The following is a 25,000-nucleotide window of genomic DNA, read 5'->3' as shown; positions in this document are numbered from 1 at the left end:
AGGTTCTCAAGGTGAATGCGTACCTTGGCTCTAAGGGTCAAACTACTAAAAATAAGGCCAAAAATATTGGTGTGATTCTGAAAGTCAGATCTGAGTTTTAATAGTCATGTCAAAGCAGTAACTAAATCAGCATCCTATAATCTCAAAAATATTGCAAGAATTAGATGCATTATTTCCGGTGAGAAACTTGTTCATGCTTTTATGACCAGCATAGCGGATTACTGTTACGGACTCCTCACCGGCCTTCCCAAATACAGCCAGACAGTTGCAGCTCAAACAGAATGCTGCTGCCAGGATTCTGACCAGAACCAGAAAATCAGAGCACACCTGTCCTCAGGTACACTGGCTCCCAGTTATATTCAGATTTTAAAGTATTATTACTTGTCTATAAACCACTAAATGGCCTAGGACCTCAATACATTACAGACATGCTCACTGAATACACACCTAACAGATCACTCAGATCATTAGGATGAAGGAAATTAGAAATTCCAAGAGTTCAGTCAAAGCAGGGTGAATCCGGCTTCAGCTACTGCCCCCCTCACTGCTGGAATCAGCTTCCAGAAATGATCAGATGTAATCCAACATTAGGCACATTCAAATCCAGACTTAAAACACATCTGTTTAACCATTGTTATTCTTTTAATCATTTAAATTTTCTTATTCTTGTCTCTTTTATTCCTATATATGTAAATCACTTTGAATTACAATTGTGTAAGAAATGTGCTACATAAATAAACTTTCCTTGCCAGATAATTCAAGAAAACAGATCTGAACCATAAATATATTTTCATTTTATTTTCATTTATTAATGTGCTATGAATTTTAATTAATAATCTGTGAACTGTTTTTGTGGTTGCTGAAAGAACAAGTATCATAATGGAAAACGCATGTTAAAAAAGTTAGCTTTTTCCCAGTACTTTCTAAGTATGCTAGTATACTTTCAGAATCTCAATCTCAAAAACACCATGTTGCATGTTTATACATAGCTGGTATAATCCTGCATATTGACTGTAGTCGCAATCCTGGCTTTCCATTTGCAAAGAGATTATTCCAACAGTAGATCCCACAATTCCTGTAAACTTTTGTTTGTGTCACGCATCGATTTTTTCAAGCCCCTGAGGAAAAAAATAAATAAATAAATTGTAAATTATCTAGATTATTAATCAATGCTACTTGCGATATAAAACAATATTCATTTTTTACATTTAACGTCTGTGGCTTCAAAATGCAAACTATTCAAGAAAAAGCTGAACCTTACAAAATAGTTGGATCAATCAATTTATCAAAGCCTTCAGCCAGGTCAGTCCGCTGCTTCAGCTTCTCCAGGATCACATGAATGGCTTGAACTGTCATGGATTGGTCAGGCTCTCACGACCCCCACTCACGAAGATCACCATCACCTGACTTCTAATGAGCACACAGCTGCATCACATTCACGAGCACCAGATAAAAGCACAGCACTCCAGTCGCTCATTGTCCGGGCTCGTCTCGACGAAAGCGGACAACTGAGCGACCACTCAGCGTAGTCATCCTCAGCTAAAACAAACGATTTACTTACCTGTTCTCTTTGTATTCCTCCTAGTCTTCCTGGTCCTCCCGAATCGTCCTGTCTTCCAGTCCTTCCAAGTCTGTGTCATCCTCTGTCAGCTGTATCTGGTGTGTGCTGTCCATCCTCGTGTATTCCTGTTACCCAGCCACGGAGGAAAAGACCCCAACATCATTCCTGATCCTCCTGGCTATCCTTCATGTGCTCCTTGTTGTCATTTAATAAACACCCTAACGTTTCCTTACCTCTGTCTCCTGTCCGCTTCATAACAGAAGCCCGGACCCATAACGACGACAACATGAGCACCCCCGATCACCTTCAAGAGCTGGTGGACCAGTTGAAGCGGATTCTACAGCCACCAGCTCCACTTTCCAACGCACCACCAGCACCGAGCACTTCCGCCTCCACAGTTTCTTCTTCGGCCCTTCCTTCCAGTCCCATGGCCCGACCAGCGCCCTACTCAGGCGGAGCGGGGGAGTGCAATGGTTTTCTGTTACAATGTTCCCTCATATTCGAAATGCAACCTTCTCTATATCCCACAGATAAGTCGAAGATCGCCTACATCGTATCTCTACTCTCTGGACCTGCACTTAAATGGGCTGAGACGATCTGGAACCAAGCCGGGCCGGTCATGAATTCCATCACTACCTTCACGGAGTATTTCAAAGAGGTGTTTGGACGTTCTGATGGGGAAGTAGCCGCTGGAGAGCAGCTGTATCATCTAAAGCAAGGTACTCTATCTACACAGGAATATGCTCTCCGGTTTCGCACTCTAGCAGCTGCAAGTGGATGGAATGAGAGATCGTTGTTGACCACGTACCGGCTCGGCTTGGAACCCACTCTCCGAATCCAACTGGCCACATTAGATGATACAATGGGTCTGGAGAGATTCATCCAACATTCTCTCCGATGTTCCGATCGTCTCCGTTCCTATCAACAGGACACCATCACCCCCTCGTCTGCACTCCTCCAATCGCCTGAGTCAACAGCCTCTCCAGAACCAGAACCCATGATAATAGAGTCTGGAAGACTGACATCAGCGGAACGACAGAGGAGGCTGACCCGGGGTCTGTGTCTATACTGCGGTGTCAGTGGACACACCCGTATGGAGTGTCCCCTTCGTCCCATTCGGACTTCAGTGAGTGTATTCAGTACGAATATTGAACAATGTAAACCACTTACTACCACCGTACAAATAACTACTGCCTCTATTTCTCTCCTTGTCACAGCCCTCATCGACTCCGGGTCAGCAGGGAACTTCATCTCCCAATCCCTCTGTCGTCAACTCCACCTCCGTACTGAGGCGTCCTCGCATATATACCAGATACAACCGATAACCCAGTGCACTCGATCTTCGACCCGTATCCATCGACAATGCGAAGACATCCTTCTTCAAGTGGGGTTGTTACATCAAGAGAGGATTCAATTTCTGGTTCTGGAGGGTGCAAATATGGACATCATTCTAGGGCGCCCGTGGCTGGTGAAGCACGATCCCATCATCTCTTGGGGCACAGGAGAGATAAAGAAATGGGGATCTGGATGTACACCTGCCTGTTTTCCAAATCTCCCTCTTCAAGGTCGGAACCCCATTTCTTTGTTTGCAACATCGGTCGAGAGCCCTCCTGAGAAGCAGTCTATCCACATTCCTAAGGAGTACAGCTCCTTTCATGATGTCTTCTGCCCCAAGAGAGCTTCCCAGCTACCGCCGCATCGGCCATGGGACTGCGCGATCGACCTAGTTCCAGATGCCCAGTTGCCAAGAGGTAGGATCTACCCGCTCTCGCTTCCAGAGAATCAGGCAATGGAAGATTACATAAGGGAGGCTCTGAGTCAGGGGTACATACGTCACTCAAAATCACCAGCCGCCTCAAGCTTCTTCTTTGTGGCCAAGAAGGACGGAGGGCTGCGTCCATGCATCGACTACAGGGTCCTAAATAACGGTACAGTAAAATACCGATATCCCCTTCCTCTGGTACCAGCCGCTTTGGAACAGCTCCGAGAAGCTAAAGTCTTCACTAAATTGGACCTCCGCAGCGCGTATAATCTGATAAGAATACGTGAGGGGGACCAATGGAAGACAGCATTCGTGACCCCTACTGGCCACTATGAATATGAGGTCATGCCTTACGGTCTGGTCAACGCCCCCTCCGTATTCCAAAACTTCATTCATGAAGTCCTCCGGGAGTTTCTTCACCACTGTGTAATAGTGTACATAGATGACATCCTCATTTACTCCCGGAGTGAGGCCGAACATCGCCAACACGTTGCGGAGGTCCTACACACATTGAGAGAACATCACCTCTACCTCAAAGCGGAGAAATGCTCATTCCACCAGAAGTCGATTCATTTCTTGGGATACATCATTGACCAAACCGGTATACGTATGGATGGGAAGAAAATTGAGGCTGTTCTATCCTGGTCAGAACCCACTTCCATTAAGGAGCTCCAGAGGTTTCTTGGGTTTGCTAACTTTTATAGACGGTTTATCAAGGACTACAGCAGGATTACATCACCTCTCACTAATCTCCTCAAGGGTAAACCCAAAGGACTGGAGTGGACCAAAGAAGCAGCCGCAGCCTTCCGCCTTCTTAAGAAGGAGTTCACAAGGGCCCCACTCCTGACTCATCCTGACCCAAATCTTCCTTTCGTGGTGGAAGTGGACGCATCCACCACCGGCGTCGGGGCAGTATTATCTCAACATCATGATACACCGCCCCGACTGCATCCCTGTGCCTATTTCTCTCGGAAGTTGAGCCCGGCGGAGCAGAATTACAGCATAGGAGACAGGGAGCTTCTAGCAATCAAGCTAGCCTTGGAGGAGTGGCGTCACTGGTTGGAGGGAGCCAAACATCCGTTCCAGGTGATCACAGATCACAAAAACCTCCAATACATCAAAGAGGCCAAGAGACTATGTCCACGTCAAGCCAGATGGTCACTTTTCTTCTCACGTTTTGATTTCTCCATTTCCTATCGTCCAGGACCCAAGAATCTAAGAGCAGACGCTCTCTCTCGTTTACACGAGCATCACGATCATGAAGAACTCCCAACGAAGATTCTTCCCGAACACATCTCCATTTGTCCGATCACCTGGAACGCTCCTCCAGTCGTTGCCACTCCGGAAGCCCCTGCTCCGCCGGGATGCCCTCCTCATCGGCAGTTCATACCACCTGAACACCGGGTAGATCTGATCCACTCCTTACATACCTCGCTAGGCACTGGACATCCAGGGATCAACAATACTCTCTCGCTAGTATCCCAACGATTCTGGTGGCCAAACATGGCAAGGGATGTGAGGCAATATGTTCAGGGCTGTAAGGACTGTGCCCAATCCAAGAGCCCACGTCATCTACCCGCTGGAAAGCTCCATCCCTTGCCGATTCCGAACCGTCCCTGGTCACACCTAGGAGTGGACTTTATCACTGACCTCCCTTCGTCAGAAGGTAATACCTGTATTCTAGTCATAGTAGATAGATTCTCAAAGTTTGTCAAACTAATCCCTCTGAAAGGTCTTCCCACAGCCTTTGAAACTGCCGACAATATCTTTAATCAAGTCTTCAGGTCATTTGGTATTCCAGAAGATATTGTGTCGGACAGAGGTCCACAGTTCATCTCACGTCTATGGAAAGCCTTCTTCAAGCTCCTAGGTGTGGCCGTCAGCCTCTCTTCTGGATATCATCCCCAAACCAACGGGCAGACAGAGAGGAAGATTCAGGAGGTGGGACGGTTCCTGAGGACCTTCTGCAGTGGTCACCAGAACTCCTGGAGCCAGTATTTGGGCTGGGCAGAATATGCCCAAAATTCACTGCGGCAACCCTCCACCGGACTCACGCCATTCCAGTGCGTCCTGGGCTTCCAACCACCGCTCTTTCCCTGGGATGGCGAACCATCTGATGTCCCCGCAGTGGATCACTGGTTCCGGGAGAGCGAGAGAGTCTGGGACGAGGCTCATCAACATCTGCAGAGGGCAGTCCGTCGAAGCAAGGTAACCGCCGATAGGAGAAGGTCTGAAGAACCCAGATACACACCCGGACAAAAGGTGTGGCTATCCACCCGGGACATACGCATGCGACTGCCCTCTCGCAAGTTAAGTCCCCGATTTGTTGGTCCCTTCACCATCGTGGAACAGGTTAACCCCGTCACCTACAAACTACAATTACCCTCTCACTACCGTATTCACCCTACATTCCACGTATCACTCCTGAAACCCTATCACGATCCTGTTCTTCCCTCCACAGAGCCTGACCACGAAGAGGAACCCCCTCCTCCACTGCTCCTAGAAGAAGGAGCCGTCTACGCAGTGAAGGAGATCTTGCGTTCCCGACGTCGTGGTGGCCAGTTGGAGTACCTGGTGGACTGGGAAGGGTACGGCCCCGAAGAAAGGACATGGGTTCCCAGAGCTGATATTCTCGATCCTAGTCTCATGGTGGAGTTTCATGAGAGCCACCCTGAGTTCCCAGCGCCTAGAGGCAGAGGGAGACCACCACGGCGTCGGAGGTGTCGGCCCTCAGGAGCGGGCCCTGGGGAGGGGGGTACTGTCATGGATTGGTCAGGCTCTCACGACCCCCACTCACGAAGATCACCATCACCTGACTTCTAATGAGCACACAGCTGCATCACATTCACGAGCACCAGATAAAAGCACAGCACTCCAGTCGCTCATTGTCCGGGCTCGTCTCGACGAAAGCGGACAACTGAGCGACCACTCAGCGTAGTCATCCTCAGCTAAAACAAACGATTTACTTACCTGTTCTCTTTGTATTCCTCCTAGTCTTCCTGGTCCTCCCGAATCGTCCTGTCTTCCAGTCCTTCCAAGTCTGTGTCATCCTCTGTCAGCTGTATCTGGTGTGTGCTGTCCATCCTCGTGTATTCCTGTTACCCAGCCACGGAGGAAAAGACCCCAACATCATTCCTGATCCTCCTGGCTATCCTTCATGTGCTCCTTGTTGTCATTTAATAAACACCCTAACGTTTCCTTACCTCTGTCTCCTGTCCGCTTCATAACATGAACGTAGTTGCTTTATGATTTAATAAAAACAAAACAAGAGCTAGTCAGATATGAACTCCTTTTCAAAGAGATCAAACAAAGCTGATCACATTCAACCAAAAGATGAACATCAACTCTTAAGAATAAAAGTGATTTTGCAGCGTCTTCACTGAAGAATTCGTTTTTTTAGGGAATCCAAAATATTCAATTATTTTCCTTCGGCTTAGTTCCTAATTTATTAGAGGTCACCACAGTGCAATGAACCGCCAACTATTCCGGCATATGTTTTATGCAGCGGATGCCCTTTCTGTCACAACCTAGTACTGGGAAACACCCATACACTCACATTCACACACACACACTCATACACTAGGGCCAATTTAGTTTCTCCAATTCACCTATAGGGCATGTCTTTGGATTGTGGGGGAAACCAGAGCACCCGGAGGAAAGACACGTGAACATGGGGAGAACATGCAAACTTCTGCAAACAGAAATGCCAACTAGCCCAGTCGGGACTCAAACCAGTGACCTTCTTGCTGTGAGGCGAGAGCGCTAACCACTGAGCCACCGTGCTGCCTGAATCCAAAATATTTCAGTGAAAACTGTGAAGAACTTTTTAGTCATTTAAAAGGCCTGTTATCACTAAAAAGAGCCTTTTGTGGAGGCTTTTTAAAATGTATTTTGTTCAGTCACCTTCCTTCCAATTACGTTTTGGGAGCAATTCTAAAAGAGCAATTATTAAATTTAAATCTTGTGAAAATAGTTCTAATTATTCTAATACTGGAATACAGATTCCATATTATGACTCTAATTTATGATGTTGGGACAGAAAGTTTGAAACAAAATTAGCAAAACTTGTGTCAACTTCAAATGCGTAACATAATTTGATCTAAGGCTCCATAATGTATCGTTTCAGCATCAATATCGCAGTGTGCGCATTCACAATAGTCACATCGCAAGATTTGCAATGTTGAGTCTGATTTATAGTTATAGAAGCTACAGAATTGTATTTAATTACTGTAATAATACTGTATTTTATACCAATTTATACTGAATTTATGCAATTTATGCAAAAAAAAATTCTTACATAGATTTTTGTATTGTCTCTAGTCCAAACATCTACATTTCAAAGCAAAAACAAGATTTTTTTTTTACTCATCACTGCCATATAATTTTACTTGTTTTAAGGAAAAACTCTTCATTTTGACACATTTCTTCTGATGGTAAAAACAAACAATATTTTTACTTGCTCTAAGAATTTTGGATATTTGGACTAGAAACGAGACAAAGCAAATTAAGAAACGCATTTTTTACATTGTGATTATTAAATTTCTGTTTCTGAATACTGTTAGTCTCCCCAGGAAACAGTCAAATGCTATTCAAACTATCTTGTGAAACTGTATTCATATCGTAATATTTATTGCAGAAAAATAAAATATCACAATAAAATTTTTTTCCAATTTTTTGCAGCCCTAATTTGATCACATACGGCTGCTGAATATCTGTCTTAATCCTCTGGTTTGTCAATTTAGGAGTTACTCTGGTGTTGTTCGCAATCAAAACAAACCACAATCATATATAAATGTACGCTTTTTTCATCCGAGTGATTTTTAAATACTTACTTAATTTTAAGGAATTTAAAGGGACCCAATACATGAATCCGTATTTAAGGAAAAAAGGAATAAAGACAAACACTTTTTAGCAGATTTTGCATTATAATACAGCAGGTTAAAGAAGCATTAAATGTGTCATTGTTTTCTCAGAAAACATATTTAAGATGCTGTTGATTTTCACCAGAAGTCAGTAGCAACCATCCATACAAAAACAATAAACTAATTATTTTGGAAATGAAATAATAATAATAATAATAATAATAATAATAATAATAATAATAATAATAATAATAATAATAATAATAATAATATTAATAATAATAATTCCTTACATTTATATAGCGCTTTTCTAAACACTCAAAGCGCTTTTTACACATTGGGGGGAATCTCCTCATCCACCGCCAGTGTGTAGCATCCACCTGGATGATGCGACGGCAGCCATGTTGCGCCAGAGCGCACACCACACACCAGCTGATTGGTGGAAAGGAGTGATGAAGCCAATTATGATATGGGGATGGTTAGGAGGCCATGATGGACAGAGGCCAGTGAGCAAATTTGGCCAGGATGCTGGGGTTAAACCCCTTATGTGTAATGAAATGACAGAGGGAAAAGGTATTGAACACATGAAAATAGGAAGGTGTAAACCAGGCATGGAAAGCCTAGACAGCAGCTGAAATCTCTCAGCAGTTAGAAAACACCCCTGCCCATTGGCAGTGCCCAAAAAAGCCTTTCATACAACGTATTAAATACATTTGAGTTGTTCAGTACTTTCTCTTTGTGTCATTCCCTTATTATTACAAATATTTGCTTGGATTTTTATCAAAATCTGGGTTAATTTCACGTCAACAGCTTCTTTAAAATTATATTTACCAGGAAAGATCATGACATGTTCAGGACTTATTTTACCCACTGTATATGCCTACACATTTTCAAAGACAAGACATTTTTAGGAAATGTCCAAACTATAAACTTTAACAAAAATGAACATGAAAGCTTGAAAAGATCTAATTTCACATAATTACGATTTGATTTCAACCTCTTCTTTTTTAGGTTCAGCTGACTTAAAGTCCTTTACCTCTCTGTGTCTGAAAAAGAGAGTGTGTGTACATGTGTTTGTTTTACATTTTCACGAATTAACTGCTGTGTGCTTTTTTTTGGGTATAGCAACTAGTGTAATTAGTCGATTGTAACACAGGTCTCATTTTTTCTCTTACTTTGGTGTTTCTTCAAGCTCCTCTCGAGTAAATGCTCCGCTCTTCATCAATTCATTAATGATGATGCTCTTTGTATGATTCCATTCACTGCAAAATATTATTCAAATATATCTTAACATAATCAAAACAACAAAACCTGTCAGTGTCATACTCAGTGTCTTACTATCATAACTTGTCATAAATCTGTCATAAGCATGATTGTAATGAGGCCAGTATAATTGTGTTATGAATTCTACAGTGTCCTTAATATTTTCTTGACTTTAACTACAGTGATACAAATTGAATTAGTCATTAAAATGTCATTAAATATTACTTGTGTGATAGTGTTATACAATTATTTGACAGAGTATTGACACTTGTTTAATGGCAAATTCAGTTGTTTGTTCCATTGAAAAAAAAAGTGATCAGAAAATATTCATAACAATTATAATGGCTTCACAACAATCATGTTTATGACAGATTTATGACAACTTATGGTATAATAGTGATGTCAAGTTGTCATGACAAAGGCAAAGACAAGTTACAATGTACAGTCTACACTGTAAAAAATGTCTGTGATTTTAACAGCAAAAGTCTGTACAATCTACAGTGAAAACCTGTTAAATGATTAACAGCTCAGAAAATACGGAAAATAACTGTAACAGATCTAACCTTTGTTTTCGAGAAACTAATCAGAGTGTCTGAAATCTCACCATACACCCTCATTCACTAGTCCCTAAATCAGTCAATTAGTTTAGTCCACTAGACAGAGTGAATGACCACAAATGACTGAATGATGAACACCTACTGTTAACAAGCACAATCACTGAAGGAAAGAACAAGAAATAAAACTACAGACACAGCCTCACACAAAACCAACGGAATTAGAACAGAGGATTAAACAACTGCCTTAAATAACAGCATTACCAGCTTCACTGATTACAGTTTGACTTCAATTCTCTCATAACTGCAATAATATTTGATAATAAAGTTTTTTTATTGAAATGTTTGATTTGTCCTCACCATCATGGAGATCAGAGGCTGCTTTAGTTGGGCTCTTGAACCTTTACTCTTTTACCTTAATGTTTCTCTGGCTGTTATAACTGTGTTCCTTAATCTCATCAGTTATAGCAAGAAAGGCAATGAGAACCTATATTGTGTGTACTTAATCGTTATAGATATAATTTCTAGTATAGTATATTTATAAGCTAAGCCATAGAAAATAGTTGCATTTGATATTGTTTGGGATATGTTACAGCTTCCAATGGAGGTTCAACAAACAATTATCAAGGAATTAATAAGAAATTATATTAGTTTCATGCACAAAACCTTGAGATCCCCAGCAGTATGAAGACACACAGACATCAAGAATCAGGATATGAACCTCAAACATGTCTGCTAAAAAAAAAAAAGCTGCTTAATTTATTCATGCTGCAACGCATGCTGGGTGCCGGCATAGTACAAAAATCCCAGCATGCATTGCAGCATGAATATATAATGAAGCTTAAAGTTCTTGCAATCTCTTTCATTTCCTTTATTTTATGTTGTTTTGGGGAGGTAAGATTTCAGCAGATTGTTTTGTATTGTTCTGGGTTGATTTTTATTTGATTTTAATTTTTTTGTTTGTCACCATTGTTGAGATTCAAAGACTAATTGCTGATCTCTGTGTGTTTTTGAATCCTGCAATAGATCAAACATTCTCATTGTGAATGGTGTATTTAGACCTGTTAAGCAGTCATTGGCTGCTGAGGGTCAAGTGTAGATCATTTACATATGGTATTCATTTCTCACTTATACCTAAAAAGATATTCAATGACTGCGCAAGCAGGTGAGGGTGATTTCGATATCATAGTTAATCTTATAAGATTTATTATTATTATTTTTTTTTTTATTATTATTACTTTTGGCTTTTCATGCTATAGAAATAGTGTGATTAACACAATTAATTATAGCAGCCATAATATAAACTAGTGTTAGAGCAAATAGTTGAAGAACCCAGCTAAAGCAGACTCTGTTCTCCATCATGGTGACTTCAAATGAACAACAAAAATTTCATTAAGAGCTTTCGTTCATGTGGCAGAAATAAGGTCAAAATCCAGTAATAGGTGAAGCTCCTGATGTTTGTGAAATTGTTTAATGATCTCTGCTGAGATGTTGAGAAATTACATTTTTAATGTAATTTGTTTTATTTTTATTAATTATTATTTTATTTGGAGTTTTTTTTCAGTTGATTTTATCTTTGGTTTTGGCTGTAATTTGTGTTTTTCATTTCTTCAGTGATTCTGCTGTTAACAGTTGTTCATCAATAATTCTCAATCCTCCTTTAATTAGACACCTAATTATCTCATTAACTTCATCACTGTCTGAAAGTTCAACCCTCTGTAGTGAGGACACTAGTAAGGATTTTGCTCTGTGATTTAAGGGGTTAAATGTGTTTGACGAAAAATATAGACTGTGCAATGTATTTTTAACAGAAATATTCTGTAAACTGAATTAACGAATGTAAAATGTTCAAAACAGTAGATTACTGGCAACCACAGCTACTGGTATTTCACAGTAAATGTAAAAAAAAAAAAAAAAACAGCAAAATACTGTAAAACTTTTTTTGTCACCATTGCGGAGGATAGTAGCATCTGTGTGCAAGTCCAAGATGAACTAAGAGTATTTGATGTTATGCTGCATCTTCTTTTGTTTAAATGTAACTGTAGTTACTAATGCAGTATAAATCTGTTTGCTAATTGTAAACACACATGAACACATTAGTGCATTGAATGACTTTACGTTTTTATGCACTAAGCTACGTTTTTGTGAACAAAACCTTGTATCAGTTCATGAAATACAGTTATTTTCCGTGAATTTTAACAGTTCTATAAACTTCTGTATTTTTTACGGAAAAATTCTGGCAACCACAGCTGCAGGTATTTTTCCATAAATTTAACAGATTTTTTTTTAACAGTGTATGTCAAGTTGTCATAAAGACATCTCAATGACATCTTTGCATTTAAAATGACACAATTGAGCGAATGACACTAAATGACTGTTGTCATAAGCATGCAAATTTCCTTCACAACATATCATTCATGATGGGTGTCATGACAGTCTTAAGAACTCTCTTTCAATTAAAGTGTTACCTAAAAGGGTAAGGATTTACTAAAGAAATGCAGAGAAACATCAAGAAATAAAGAGCACGGGCAGTAAATTTAACGCTATTCTCTCAATAGTAAATGCCCACAAACATAAGAAAAAACCCATTACATGCTGTGAAAACTGCTGAAAAAAGTAATACAGAGAACAGAATGCTTACAGGTGAGTAAATCAGCAGCAGATGTACAGTAGAAGACGATGAAATTTCTTCTGTTTTTGAGTGTTTTTTATAGCTACTAAATAATGACTAAATATAATTAACTGAAAGTGACTTTACTAGATTTCAAAGCTCTTCACAGTGGATATATAAACATTAAAAAGAATAAAAAGACATGTCTTACCTCTCCATTTGCTTCAATTCAGTCTCATTTCTATACTTGCGGTAGGGAGAAAAGTACCACAAACTCTGGACCACTACCCTAGTAACACTATATCAAACCAAAGGATGAAAATAAAGAGCGCATGATATTTGCATTACATACAGAAAGCAGAGCAATACTTTTTTAGACAAAAGTATCAAACACTTGCAATTCAATTGCAGTTTCATAAAAAAAATAGTAATTCACTGCTTTTAAGTTGAAAATTATTTTCATATTCGAGTTTACATCCACTTACCGTAAAGGCAGTAACAGTTGATTATCATTATAACGGGTTTTCTCCTTTTTAATGACATCACCTAGCACATTTAAACTAAACCGAATGATTTCCTCAAAAAAGGTCTTCCTGTAAGACAGAGAACATCAGATTTTAACATTTGTAATTACTAAAACAAAACACACATTTATTTAACACAATTTAAAATTTAAAAATTAGAGTCAGAGACAGAGTCGCTTTATTATTTATCTTTATTACTATTATGTACTGAAAGGACTATTTAGCATGCCTATTAATAAAGTCTGACTGTTTATTAGTACTTATAAAGTACATTTACATTATAATATTTGATTTGAAGTGCTGCTTTTTATCTTTATTTGTAAATCTATTTGTAATAAATTACAAATAGACTTAAAATGAGGATAAAAAGAAGCACTTCAAATCCCCAAAGAGCAGCAATATATAGATGCTATAGTAAATCGAAGAACTTTTTATGGATTCATTGTAACTGTCTGTAGGAAAGTGTCTGGTGCAAATAGAAAGTGAAAAGGAAGCGTTTCCTACAGGTGGTTTGTCAAGCCCACTCACCTGTGTGAAGCAAGCTCAAACTGCAAAATGTTTTAACATGGAGTGTTTATAAGAAAGAGCGGCTTGGTGGTGCAGTGGGTAGGATTGTCACCTCACAGCAAGAAGGTCGCTGGTTCGAGTCTAGACTGAGTTAGTTGGCATTTCTGTGTGGAGTTTGCATGTTTTTCCCGTGTTCGCGTGGGTTTGCTCCAGGTGCTTCAGTTTCCCCCACAGTCCAAAGACATGCTCTACAGATGAATTGGGTAAGCTAAACTCTCTGTAGTGTATGTGTGTGAATGAGAGTGTATGGGTGTTTCGAAAGTGATGGGTTGTAGCTGGAAGGCCATCCGCTGTGTAAAACATATGCTGGATAAGTTGGCGGTTCATTCCGCTGTGGCGACGCTTGATTAATAAAGGAAAGCTGAAAAAAAAAAGATTGAATGTTTATAAGAAAGTGTCTGGTGCATATGGAGAGGAAAAAATGCATCTCTTCCTGGTGGTTTGATATTCTGCATGATGATATTGGATATCCCTAACCCTAATACCTAAAAGTGACTACTACCTTACCAAGTCACAGTTAATGGTTTGTTAATGGCGAGAATTGAACCTTAAAATAAGGAGTGACTGGGAGTGCATAAAATATGAGAGACAAGGCAAAGTACTAAGCAGTAGTTGCTATGAAGATAGTGTTGAACAGGGATGCATGTCCTAAACATTGACGCAACTTGCAGCTGAAATACCATAGTAGGATGTATCGTTTGGGAAAAGAATCATGTAGTGACAAGTGTTTCCCAAAACTGTAGTTGCTCTGTGGCAGATCCGTCGTTTGAACCACATAACATTTGTTGAAACAACAGTTGTAACATAAAATGGATGTAATGACTCTCTAAATGGGGCAGAGTGACAACTTCTTTAGAAAAAAATCTGCATTTAACTATTATCATTTTTTACAAATTACATTGTTTTACATGTACACATTTAGAAAAAAATAAATCTAATATTAGTTTTGGTAAAAACATGCATTCGTTTTTCATGTTAAAGTAAACCGCACACGTAGGGCCTATTTTTCTTTTCCACACATTATGGAGAATACTCCATATTCTATTCCTAAAACATAAAACCAATGAAAATAGCTAAGATACACACAAGTACACAACCAGGAACTCTGCTTCTAACTACAGCTCTAGAGGTGTAGTTGTAACCACACTTATTTGCGACGCAGTTTGCAAACGTTCGTTGAAATGACAGATCCGGGAAACACTAAACTGGTGAACTATAATTGTAACGACGGAACTTGCAACCTTAGTTGGCTAACAATGGTATTCTGAAAGACACCCTAAATATTTACGTTTCCCAAACAATGACATAACTCAGCTGAACTATCATAGTACGATGCATCGTTTGGGAAAAGAACAATGTAGTGACGAGTGTTTCCCAAAACCCGTAGTTTCTCTGTCGCAGATCCATCGTTTGAACCACATTAGTTATAACGTAAAACGCCCATAATGATGCTCTAAATGGGGAGGAGAAACTACTTTAGAGAAGAACCCCATAAATTCTTTGTGCGAATTATATTGTTTTACACGCATTTTTAAAAAAAATCCAAAATTAGTTTTGGTAAAAACATGCACTCGCTTTCCATGTTAATTGATATGTAAATGGCACATGTAGGGCACATGTTTCCCTTACAAATATTATTGAGAACATTACATATCCTATTATAAAACATAAAAACACTTACAAAAGCTAACACGTATTCTAATCTCATATTTAATCTTATAAATACATAAAATAAATTAATGAGCCTATTGATTAAGAAATGAAATTTAATATTTATTATTTCTTAGGAAATGAAAAAATACTTTAATAATAATATCAATGATGATTATGACGATTATTCTTATTACTATTATTATTATTAAGTAGAATATTGTTTAATTATTTTTTTGAAAAGTCTACTTTTACAATTTGACACATTCACTGCAGAAATGTTCTAACCAACAGGCCCATGTCATATACAGTACAGATACTTAACAAATAACTTACTATAAATTAAAAGCATTATTGTATGCTATGTTTTCACAAGCTTTGGAGACATAACAAACTCCTTTTTTAAATCATAGGTCACCTATAGCTTTCGTCATGAGCCACAGCAGAGTGGTCTAAGTAATAACCATTGAGGCACCCTAACATTTATTCATCACAAACACCAGAGAGGTACAGGCAAGACGTATACCTCCTAATGCACCTCCTCTCCTTATGTTGACTTGTTAACTTTGCTGTAATGACCCAACCCCACTTGTGTTAACTGTGAAAATGGTGATGTGGTGCATTCCTTCACAGTCGTTAGTCAGCAAAACAAACTGCAACCGATTGAGTACACAGGCCTGGGGGGCTTCTGTGATCAGCGTGGTGGTGCTGCAAACGGTTTCTGACCCAGACAGTATGAGGTCTCTCAAAGAGAAAGTTCAGGATTCAGTTGGAGAGGGAGGGAGTTCAGGTCCAGCAGTGACAGATTTAGGGTGTTTTCACATTTGCTTGGATTGCATGATTTGACACTGAGTTTGATCAATTGACCGATTAATTCAATTAAAGTGGGGGGGGGGGGGGTATTCATGTTTTTTTTTCCTGGAAATAATATTTCTAAAGGAGCTGTTGACACGGAATTGAACCAGATTTTGGCAAAAACCCAAACAATACAAACAAAAAAAATCTGAAAAAAATGGTTATGACACAAGACAATAACAATGGAATGACACAAGAAGAAAGTACTGAACTACTGAAATGTATTCAATACGTTATACTTAAAGTAAAATACTTACAGCGAAAAGACGCCTCTCATATGGAGAATGAAGTTGCTCAGGTGCAAGTTTTCACAGACTTCAACACTGTGTAAAAATCTTGATGGTTCTGTGTGTCTCATCTTAAAATCTGATCTTTATTTTGTATTTTCTATTGGATTCAGTTCAGGTGATTGGCTGGGCCATTCTACAGCTTGGTTTTCTTTCTCTGAAACCATTGAGAGTTTCCGTGGCTGTATTTGGATCATTGTCTTGCTGAAATGTCCACTCTGGTTTCATCTTCATCATCCTGCTAATGTAGATGTTGAACTGAAGCAGCTGATATTAATTTACAATGACGAATGGCAGAGAGTCGCTAAAGAACTACTGAAAGATTTCAGCTGCTGTCTGGGCGTTCAATGCCTTTCTACACCTCAATTCATGTGTTCAATACTTTATGCCTGTGTCATTTCATTTTATTACACATAACTTCATTTGTAATCTAATTAGATTTGTATTTTTTTCCATATATACATTTCTTTTGTTGTTACCAACATCTGGGGAAAATTTTCAACAGCACTTTTAGAAATACGTTTTCTGAGAAAATGGTGACGTGTTGAGAACTTATTTCCCCCACTGTATCAAATTCAACAAAAATAAACATAAGCGCCACACGTTTTATGTTTCTTACCTGTCAGAGAAATTGTAGTCTTCAAGTATAACGACTATGTGATTTGCTCTGTTAAGGAACCTGTTGATCTCAGTAAAGCCAAAGCCGACTTCAGACAGTTTTTTATAAACCGGAAGAGAGTAAACAACAGCAATTTTGACAACAGCCCTGAGAAATGTGCAAAAGAAAACAGAGAGGTAATTATCTAACTTATTTAGGCTTAATTTCAAGTGATTTTGTAGTACAGTGGTCAACATTTAAATTGGATCAAGATTGTTCTTAGACAAGAATTGGTCTTGTTCAATATTTTTTAGAAGTCAAAGTCAGCTTTATTGTCAATTCAACCACATGTACAGGACATATAGAGAATCGAAATTACGTTACTCTCAGACCCTAGGTGCCTAACATATAATACAAAAAGTTGAGTTTTAAGAAAGAACAAAATCAAGTAAGGATTTGATTTACTTCAAATGTTGACTAGTTCACATGAACAAATATTGAAACATTAATTTTCATTTCTTCTCTGCAATTGAAATCTGAAGTATGAGATACAGTATATGGCTAAATATTCCTTGCAGTACAGAAAATAAAATTACCAGTTGGATTTATTGAATCTCTCCAAACCAAGAGCTTCATTTCCACGACGGTAATATTCCTGAGACGCAGCATCAAGGAATTCACTTAAATGCAGCTTAGTCCAACTAGGGGGTAAAAATGGAATTATCATTAAAAAACTCATTAAAACTTTCATAATTAGGGTGGTTTTTAAATGAAAGTTTTAGCGATATTCTATGGAGTCCCACCAACTTTAAAATATCCTTGAATACTTGATGTTTCTATCTTTTATCTAAATATTTTTTTGACTTCTAAGATTACCGGAGAGTGATTTACAGAAAAACACTATTTCAGGTTTTATTTAACTTCAAAATTCATATTCATATTTTGCCCTTTACACTTTAAACTTTAGTTTATTAGTCATTTTTTTCATCGAATGTTTTGTTTCTTGTTTCCATGGTAACTAAGGGCACAGGTAAGGAGCAGGGAACAGCAGATCATTTGCATTTAAAGAAACACACATAAAAACATGCGTTTTCACTTCCATCCAAAAGGACCGTAATACTTATGAGTTATTTTTCATCTGACTATAAAAATAATTATTTTAATTCAGTGCATTACTTGCTATCAGTGCTTGACATTAACACCTGCCAACCAAATGCGGGTAGATTTCACACTTGCACTAGCCACTTTGGCTGCTTGAAAATAATTTTCCCAGATAATAATTCCTAAAAGCAGGGTTCGATGATAAGGATGGCCCAATATGCATGCAAAGGCAATCTTAGAATTGAGAAGCAACAAGACTGACAAAAATAATTGCAACAATAGAAAGCAGGTGAAACCGAATGAGAGGACTATCAATCGCGCTGAGGTGCACAGCTGAGGTGATGCGCGCGACTGCTTAAAACGCGTGCGTGCCCCTGTTTCCTTGCGTGAAGCAACCGTGCCTTGAAATGCAACTGATGTGGTTGGTTCTCTTACAAACAGACTAGACAAAAAGTGATGAACATTCACCCACAGTTTTACTGCTTTTTGAAGAGCTCCAGATTTGTCTTTTTGTAAGCAGCACTGGTTGCTTTCGCTTTAACCATTCTTTGAACAGTTTATTAATAGATCTGACGTTAACCGTGTGTGTGTGTGATGATGTGATCATCCTTTTATTATCGCACATGGTTTTTCACCTGCTTTCTTTTGCGTCAATATGGTTAAATTATAATTTTTTACATTAGCATTGATTAACTCCCCATTTATGTGTAGTTAACTGGTGATCTGGGACCTTTAGCTAGGACAGATTACTGTGTATATGCTTTGTCAAATAAAAAGTATTATATACAGCTATATTTTGCTTGTTTTGACACATTTAAAACTTGTGGCTAAGAAATAACTAATTATTTATGTTTGGTGTGGTCAGAGATAAATTTGGTAAATCCTTAATTTTTAGCTCTGAAAATTCATGTGAAATAAAAACTGTAATACTATGAGACCATGCTTTGCTCATGCTTATTGAGCAAACTCATACACTACACACAAAAAGTGAAATGAATGAGGAAGCATGTGGACCGTGGACATAACACAAAATCTAAATCAAGTAATTTTAGCATGTGATAGTCATATTTATGTATATAAAAGATATTTTCCCAACAATAAAACTGTGGCTAGTGAAAATGCAGAGTGGCTAGTAATGTTGGGAAAACTACTAGTCACAGTGGCTGGTGATCAAAAAAGTTAATGTCAAGCCCTGCTTGCTATTACTCCAACACAGCCTCATTCTGAAAACGTAGCCCTATATACATTTCTGGAGATCGCAAATTATGTAGCCAGAGGTGCGCATGGCAGCATTTCTTTTTTAAAATGAACGCCACGGGGTGTTATGGTGCCGTTCTTTTCACGCTTACCAGCTGACCGCTTTCCTCCATGTGGACGGCTTTCCAGCTGTTACCAATTTGTCCAGTGGCTCGCCGCGCACGCCAAAGGACTTGAAACGCAGAGAGGAGTTGAGCGTGATTATGGGGTTCGAGTCTGGTGAAGAACATTTCCAGAAAGCCAAAACAAAAAAAGACAAAAACAAAAGCCAAAACATTAAATAAACAAGTAAATACCAGGGTGAGAATGTGATAAAATCTGAAATTTTGCTTAAGAATTTTTTAGATAGCTTTGTCCACTGTTGGTTGGGTTTAGGGAAGTGGGTGAGAAGGTCAATTGGTGCTTTGAAAACACTATCGGTTGGGTTTAAGGAAAGAAGTCGACATTGGCCTCTGGTGGTTTTACAAGAGAAAAGCAGGCGCGAATGGCACTTGTGTGAAAAATTTGAGATCTCTAAAAACAGCGGCCTCTGGTGGATTCGCAAAAACAAAAACTGCAAAAAAACATAGCTCCTGGGACGTATTTGGCGCTCTCCAAAAATTTATACAGAGGTACGTTTTCAGAATGAGCCCGAGTTGCATTACTCTCTTATGGTGGAATAAAAAAAAAAAAAAATTGAGAATAAATTATTCTCAAGGAGCACCAACGTATCATGCGAGGACAATTTGTTTTTTAAATGAATGTAAAGAGAAAATGAAGCACATTTTATAAATAACTGCTCATATCACTTTAGAGTACGTTTCTACATCAGAACTTCACATTTAATGGAGCACATTACTTGCCATTCTTTGCAATTATTAATGAACTTTACTAAAGATCCACATTTTTTACAAAAATAAAGAAATGTGCAATAGTATAAAACAAAAGGAATCTGAAAATCATATTTGTTCACTTGTTAAAGCAATTATATAGTGGTTAGTGTAATTATGTAGTTGCTCATTTTAATATATTTAGGATTTGTCTTTCTTACTTCAAAAAACTCTCCCTTGTATACGGGTCTAAAAGCACATGATACTTTTCACTTGCGTTATTCAGCTGAATCTGTTCATTCCATTGCCTGTAACACAAAGTACAAGCATTTGCTTTAATTCTCTCTTGAAGTGTCAACTGGACTTTAGACTACATTGGTTTGCTAAATACAAATATAGCACTATCAAAAACTTACTTTACAGAATCCAAATATATTGCATCTAACAATGGATTTTCAGTATATTCCAAAACATTATCCCAGTAAAAAACAATCAGTCTAGAAAGAATTCTGAGAAAACACACAGAAAAAAAAATACTGAGAGGTGAGATTTCACACAATATCTGTGTCTGGAATTAATATTAATAAACATTCTTACCTTAATGATACAAGAAAATTATCCTTCTCTTCTTGCCTTTCTAATTCTGATATTTCAGACGCTTTATTTTTAATCTGATCAAGAATGATCAGCATTCTCGAAAGGGGAAACAAATGGTTAAAATTACGGGCATATCTTTTATTACAATACTGAAGGACAATAACATACAATTAATTATTAAAGTTTAATTATTACTTAAAACTGAGCTTACTCCTCATGTAGTTGGTTCAAATTTATTTGTCCGATGCCCATAAGAGTGTTCACCCCAGCTTCAACCATGTTCACCATCTGGGATCTCACCACCCTGCCAAAGGTCAAAACACTACACTTTCAATATGCTACAAGTAGGTAAGTAAAATGCAGATCTCAAAGCACTTCAAGTATAATAAGTCCACAGGCAAAACAAAATTCCAAAATTCTATAAGCTTATATTATTAGCTGAGGCTGTGGAGTAAAGGGAAAGATGTTATGATTAATGTTCCATTTCTTGCACAATTAAAAAAAACAACAACAACATTTGGACAGTAACTATTTGCATTACCATGGCCCACATAAAATCAGCGTGCGTAAAAATCCACAGGTTATTTAGCCCATCATTAAGTCTATTTATTCACTTACAGAAAGGAGAGCAAACATATAAACTAATATTCAAACTTCTTAAAAACTTCTTCAATCATTTAAACTTTAAAACTTTTTCAAACCACCATAAAGTTTGTCTACGAATTTTACTTTTCTAATTTACTTATGTAAAGGGCAGTATACATTTGAATTCAGTTTTTATTGTTATTTCAGTAATATTAATGATTGATTTGTATTTGAATCAGTGCTGGACAAAGATTAATCGCAATTAATCGCACCCAAAAAAGAAGAAATGTGTTTATGTAATACATACAACAAAACTATATTTGGATATATATTTAAATTTATATACAACTTGTGTCATATACATGTATATTTTATATCTAAATATAAATAAACATTGGTAACACTTTATAATAACTACACACTATGAATAATTTATTAAGCATTAGCAAATAATGAATTTGTTATCTGTTAAGCATCAACTCTACATTAATAAAAATTAGTAAGCAGTTTATAAATACAGTTACAAATGTTCTGTTCTTGACTTAAGCACATTTATAATGTACTTAATAACTGTATTTTCATACTTTATTACTTATTGTTAAATTCAGTATTGCATTATTTACAAACCGTTTGTATTTAAGAGTAGTTGTTGGCCTTTAGAATCATTTAGAACGAATTAGTAAACAATAAACTATTTAAATCAGCATTTATATATCTTATTATTCAGACATATAGAAATGGTCACTATGTATGTTAATAAATGCTTTATTAACTCAGCTTCATGCAGTTTTGTGACCTAAAGTGAGGACTATCTATGCTTTATAAATCCCTTCCTTATAAATGACAATTAAAGGTTTAGTATCAAATGCACAATTAATGTTTGCAATCTTATCTAGAACAATAAAATTAGTGTAAACTTTAAACATTGCCGAATAACAGGAGTGTCAAAATACAATTAGCAATAAATACAATTAGATAAAACAACAACAATATAAGAATTAAACAATATATTATAATGCAACATTTCATTGTTATTTAGTGATGGTTAATTTTATATGCCTATTATGCCTATTATATGCCTGAATAATATGACATATAAATGTTGATTACAGTAGTTTAGTAATCATTTACTTGCACATTCTGAATGATCTTTAAAAACCACAAATTATTCTTAAATAACTGGTTTTTAAATAATGCAAAATAATGCATAATTAAGTAATGAAAATTAATAATTAACGAGGTATGAAAGCACAATTATTAAGCACATTAAAAAATGTGTTTAGAAGTCAAGAATAGAGCATTTGTAGCTGTATTTATAAACTGCTTACTAACATCAATTAATGTAGGGTTAATGCTTAACAAATAATTTATTAACTATTTGCTAATGCTTAATAAATGATTTATAATGTGTAGTTATTATATTTTTACCTAATATTTCAATAAATATACAGTACTTATTTTCGATGCGAATAATCATTACCCTGCACTAATTTTAATTAATGCTTTATTCATGCATTTATTTATTTTCTTTTCGGCTTTTCGTCCCTTTATTAATCTGGGGTCGCCACAGCGGAATGAATTACCAATTAATCCAGCAAATGTTTTACGCAGCGGATGCCCTTCCAGCCGCAACCCATCACTGGAAAATATTCATACACACTCATTCACACACATACACTACGGACAATTTTAGGATACCTAATTCACCTAAAGTGCATGTCTTTGGACTGTGGCGGAAACGGGAGCACCCGGAGTAAACCAACGCGAAGACGGGGAGAACATGCAAACCCCACACAGAAATGCCAAATGACCCAGCTGATACTCGAACCAGGCACCTTCTTGCTGTGAGGCAATCGTGCTACCCACTGTGCCACCTTGACGGCCATCAATGATTTATGTACAATACAATTTGTCAAGTAATATTTTCTGTCTTTCTGTATCTCTAAGAGCAATCACTATCTGTTCATTAGCTACTACAGCAGGGGAGTTCTCGAGATCTACCTGAGCTCAAACTCCCCTCTCGCCTTGCAAACGGGAGGGAGCCCCGGGCTCGAGGATCTTAGATCTCAGGGCTCTCTCCTGGGACAGCATGCCTAACAAGCTTTATTATCAATCATCAGCTTAGTGTGAACTCAAAAAAGTGAAAAAAAAAAAAACTTAAAATGTTATTTTTAAGTTTATTATACTATGAAAAAACATTTAGCTTAAATATAAAAGTTAAATAACCTAAGAGTTTAAAATGTATACGTTTTTTATTTCATGTGTTAAGCTTTTAGTAATTACACCACGAAAAGCATTTAGGTCAAATCACAAAATTAATGAATACTAATAATTAAAGTAAATACAAAATGAATCATGATTTTAGTATGATTTCATTAGTAAAGCCATACGATATGATTGTTTGTTGCATTAAACAATAATTAAACTAAACTTAAAGGGATTGTTCACCCTAAAATAAAAATTCTATTTATTTATTATTTGTTTAAAATAAAAGTCTGCGCAGAAATAGCAAAAATGTCTGCAGATTCAGCCTGAAGTTGCCAAATAATACGATTTTTGCTAAAAGTCTTCTTTAATGCTCTACTGAAAAAAAAATAACATCAACATCTTGCAGGGCACGGAGGATCTTACGTTAATACATTTTTAGTTTTGACAATCCCATGATCCATTTAATTGGGACAACTGTAATAGTTTTAGCTTTACTATAGTGTCTTTTTTTATCGTCTTATCTCATTTTGGTGGCATTTTGTCCACAAGCACTCATTCATTTAGATCAGGGGTAGGGAATCTATGCTTCGGGAGCCACATGTGGCTCTTTGACCAAAAATATGTGGCTCTCCAGCTGTCTCTCTTCAATAATATTTTAAAGTTTTTAAATTTATAACTGTCACTAGAAATCTGTTTCCTATTGAAAATACAATTACAATTCCCATTTTATTGTTTTTTTTTTTACAGCAAAATGTACAAGAACTCAGTTTACAATAAATGATGTTTCAACCAATGTGCATGTGTGGCGCAGTGGAATAACTTGAATCCCGACAGCAATAAAACGCAAGTAACTTTTATTTCTAACCTCGCGCATCTAAACTCAAACAACGTTCATGACAGGTGATGGCGAAAAGAAAAAAATCTATAAATTGTCCTATTTTCATACATTGTGATGCATCATATTTGTTTATTTTTGAGTTGTGCATGGACACAAATAAAGATTTTGTTATATACACACAAACCCCCAATGGCTCTTTAAAAAATCCATTGGCCAAAGAAATCAGAAATGGCTCTTTGCTTAAAAAAAAAAGTTCCCCTCCTGAAAAATACAGCTTAAACCAGCCTAGGCTGGTTGGCTGGTTTTAGCTGGTTGACCAGCCTGGATTTAGAGAGGTTTTGGCTATTTCCAGGCTGGTTTCCAGCCATTTCCAGCCTGGTCTTAGCTGGTCAGGCTGGAAAATGACCAGCTAAATCCAGCTAAAATCAGCTTGACCAGCCTGGTTTAAGCTGGACATAGCTGTTTGGTTGGGCTCCCAGCCTGTCTAGGCTAGTCAAGCTGGTTTTAGCTG

At 37.5% G+C, this 25,000-nt stretch overlaps 2 protein-coding genes across 2 annotated transcripts in view; both read right to left on the bottom strand.

The window, feature by feature from the left end:
• The window catches only part of LOC130246654 (uncharacterized), a 30,392-nt gene extending 29,042 nt beyond the window's left edge, over positions 1 to 1,350 (bottom strand). Inside the window, exons 1-2 of the mRNA XM_056479744.1 lie at positions 1,262 to 1,350; positions 448 to 1,118 (exon numbers count right to left, since the gene is read on the bottom strand). The gene's annotated coding sequence lies outside the window, so the exon portion shown is untranslated. The remainder of the gene's footprint in view (positions 1 to 447; positions 1,119 to 1,261) is intronic.
• Positions 1,095 to 25,000, bottom strand: part of si:rp71-15k1.1 (uncharacterized protein LOC322393 homolog) — a 25,887-nt gene continuing 1,981 nt past the window's right edge. The window contains exons 7-17 of the mRNA XM_056480233.1: positions 21,070 to 21,162; positions 20,859 to 20,954; positions 20,678 to 20,770; positions 20,483 to 20,569; positions 17,691 to 17,795; positions 17,116 to 17,262; positions 13,099 to 13,206; positions 12,825 to 12,911; positions 9,361 to 9,447; positions 6,552 to 6,564; positions 1,095 to 1,118 (exon numbers count right to left, since the gene is read on the bottom strand). Of these exons, the coding sequence (XP_056336208.1) occupies positions 1,095 to 1,118; positions 6,552 to 6,564; positions 9,361 to 9,447; positions 12,825 to 12,911; positions 13,099 to 13,206; positions 17,116 to 17,262; positions 17,691 to 17,795; positions 20,483 to 20,569; positions 20,678 to 20,770; positions 20,859 to 20,954; positions 21,070 to 21,162 (940 nt within the window). The remainder of the gene's footprint in view (positions 1,119 to 6,551; positions 6,565 to 9,360; positions 9,448 to 12,824; positions 12,912 to 13,098; positions 13,207 to 17,115; positions 17,263 to 17,690; positions 17,796 to 20,482; positions 20,570 to 20,677; positions 20,771 to 20,858; positions 20,955 to 21,069; positions 21,163 to 25,000) is intronic.

The sequence above is a fragment of the Danio aesculapii genome, chromosome 19, assembly GCF_903798145.1.
Source record: "Danio aesculapii chromosome 19, fDanAes4.1, whole genome shotgun sequence".
In the NCBI taxonomy this organism is placed as follows: Eukaryota; Metazoa; Chordata; class Actinopteri; order Cypriniformes; family Danionidae; genus Danio; species Danio aesculapii.
This window is presented reverse-complemented; position numbering and strand designations above follow the sequence as displayed.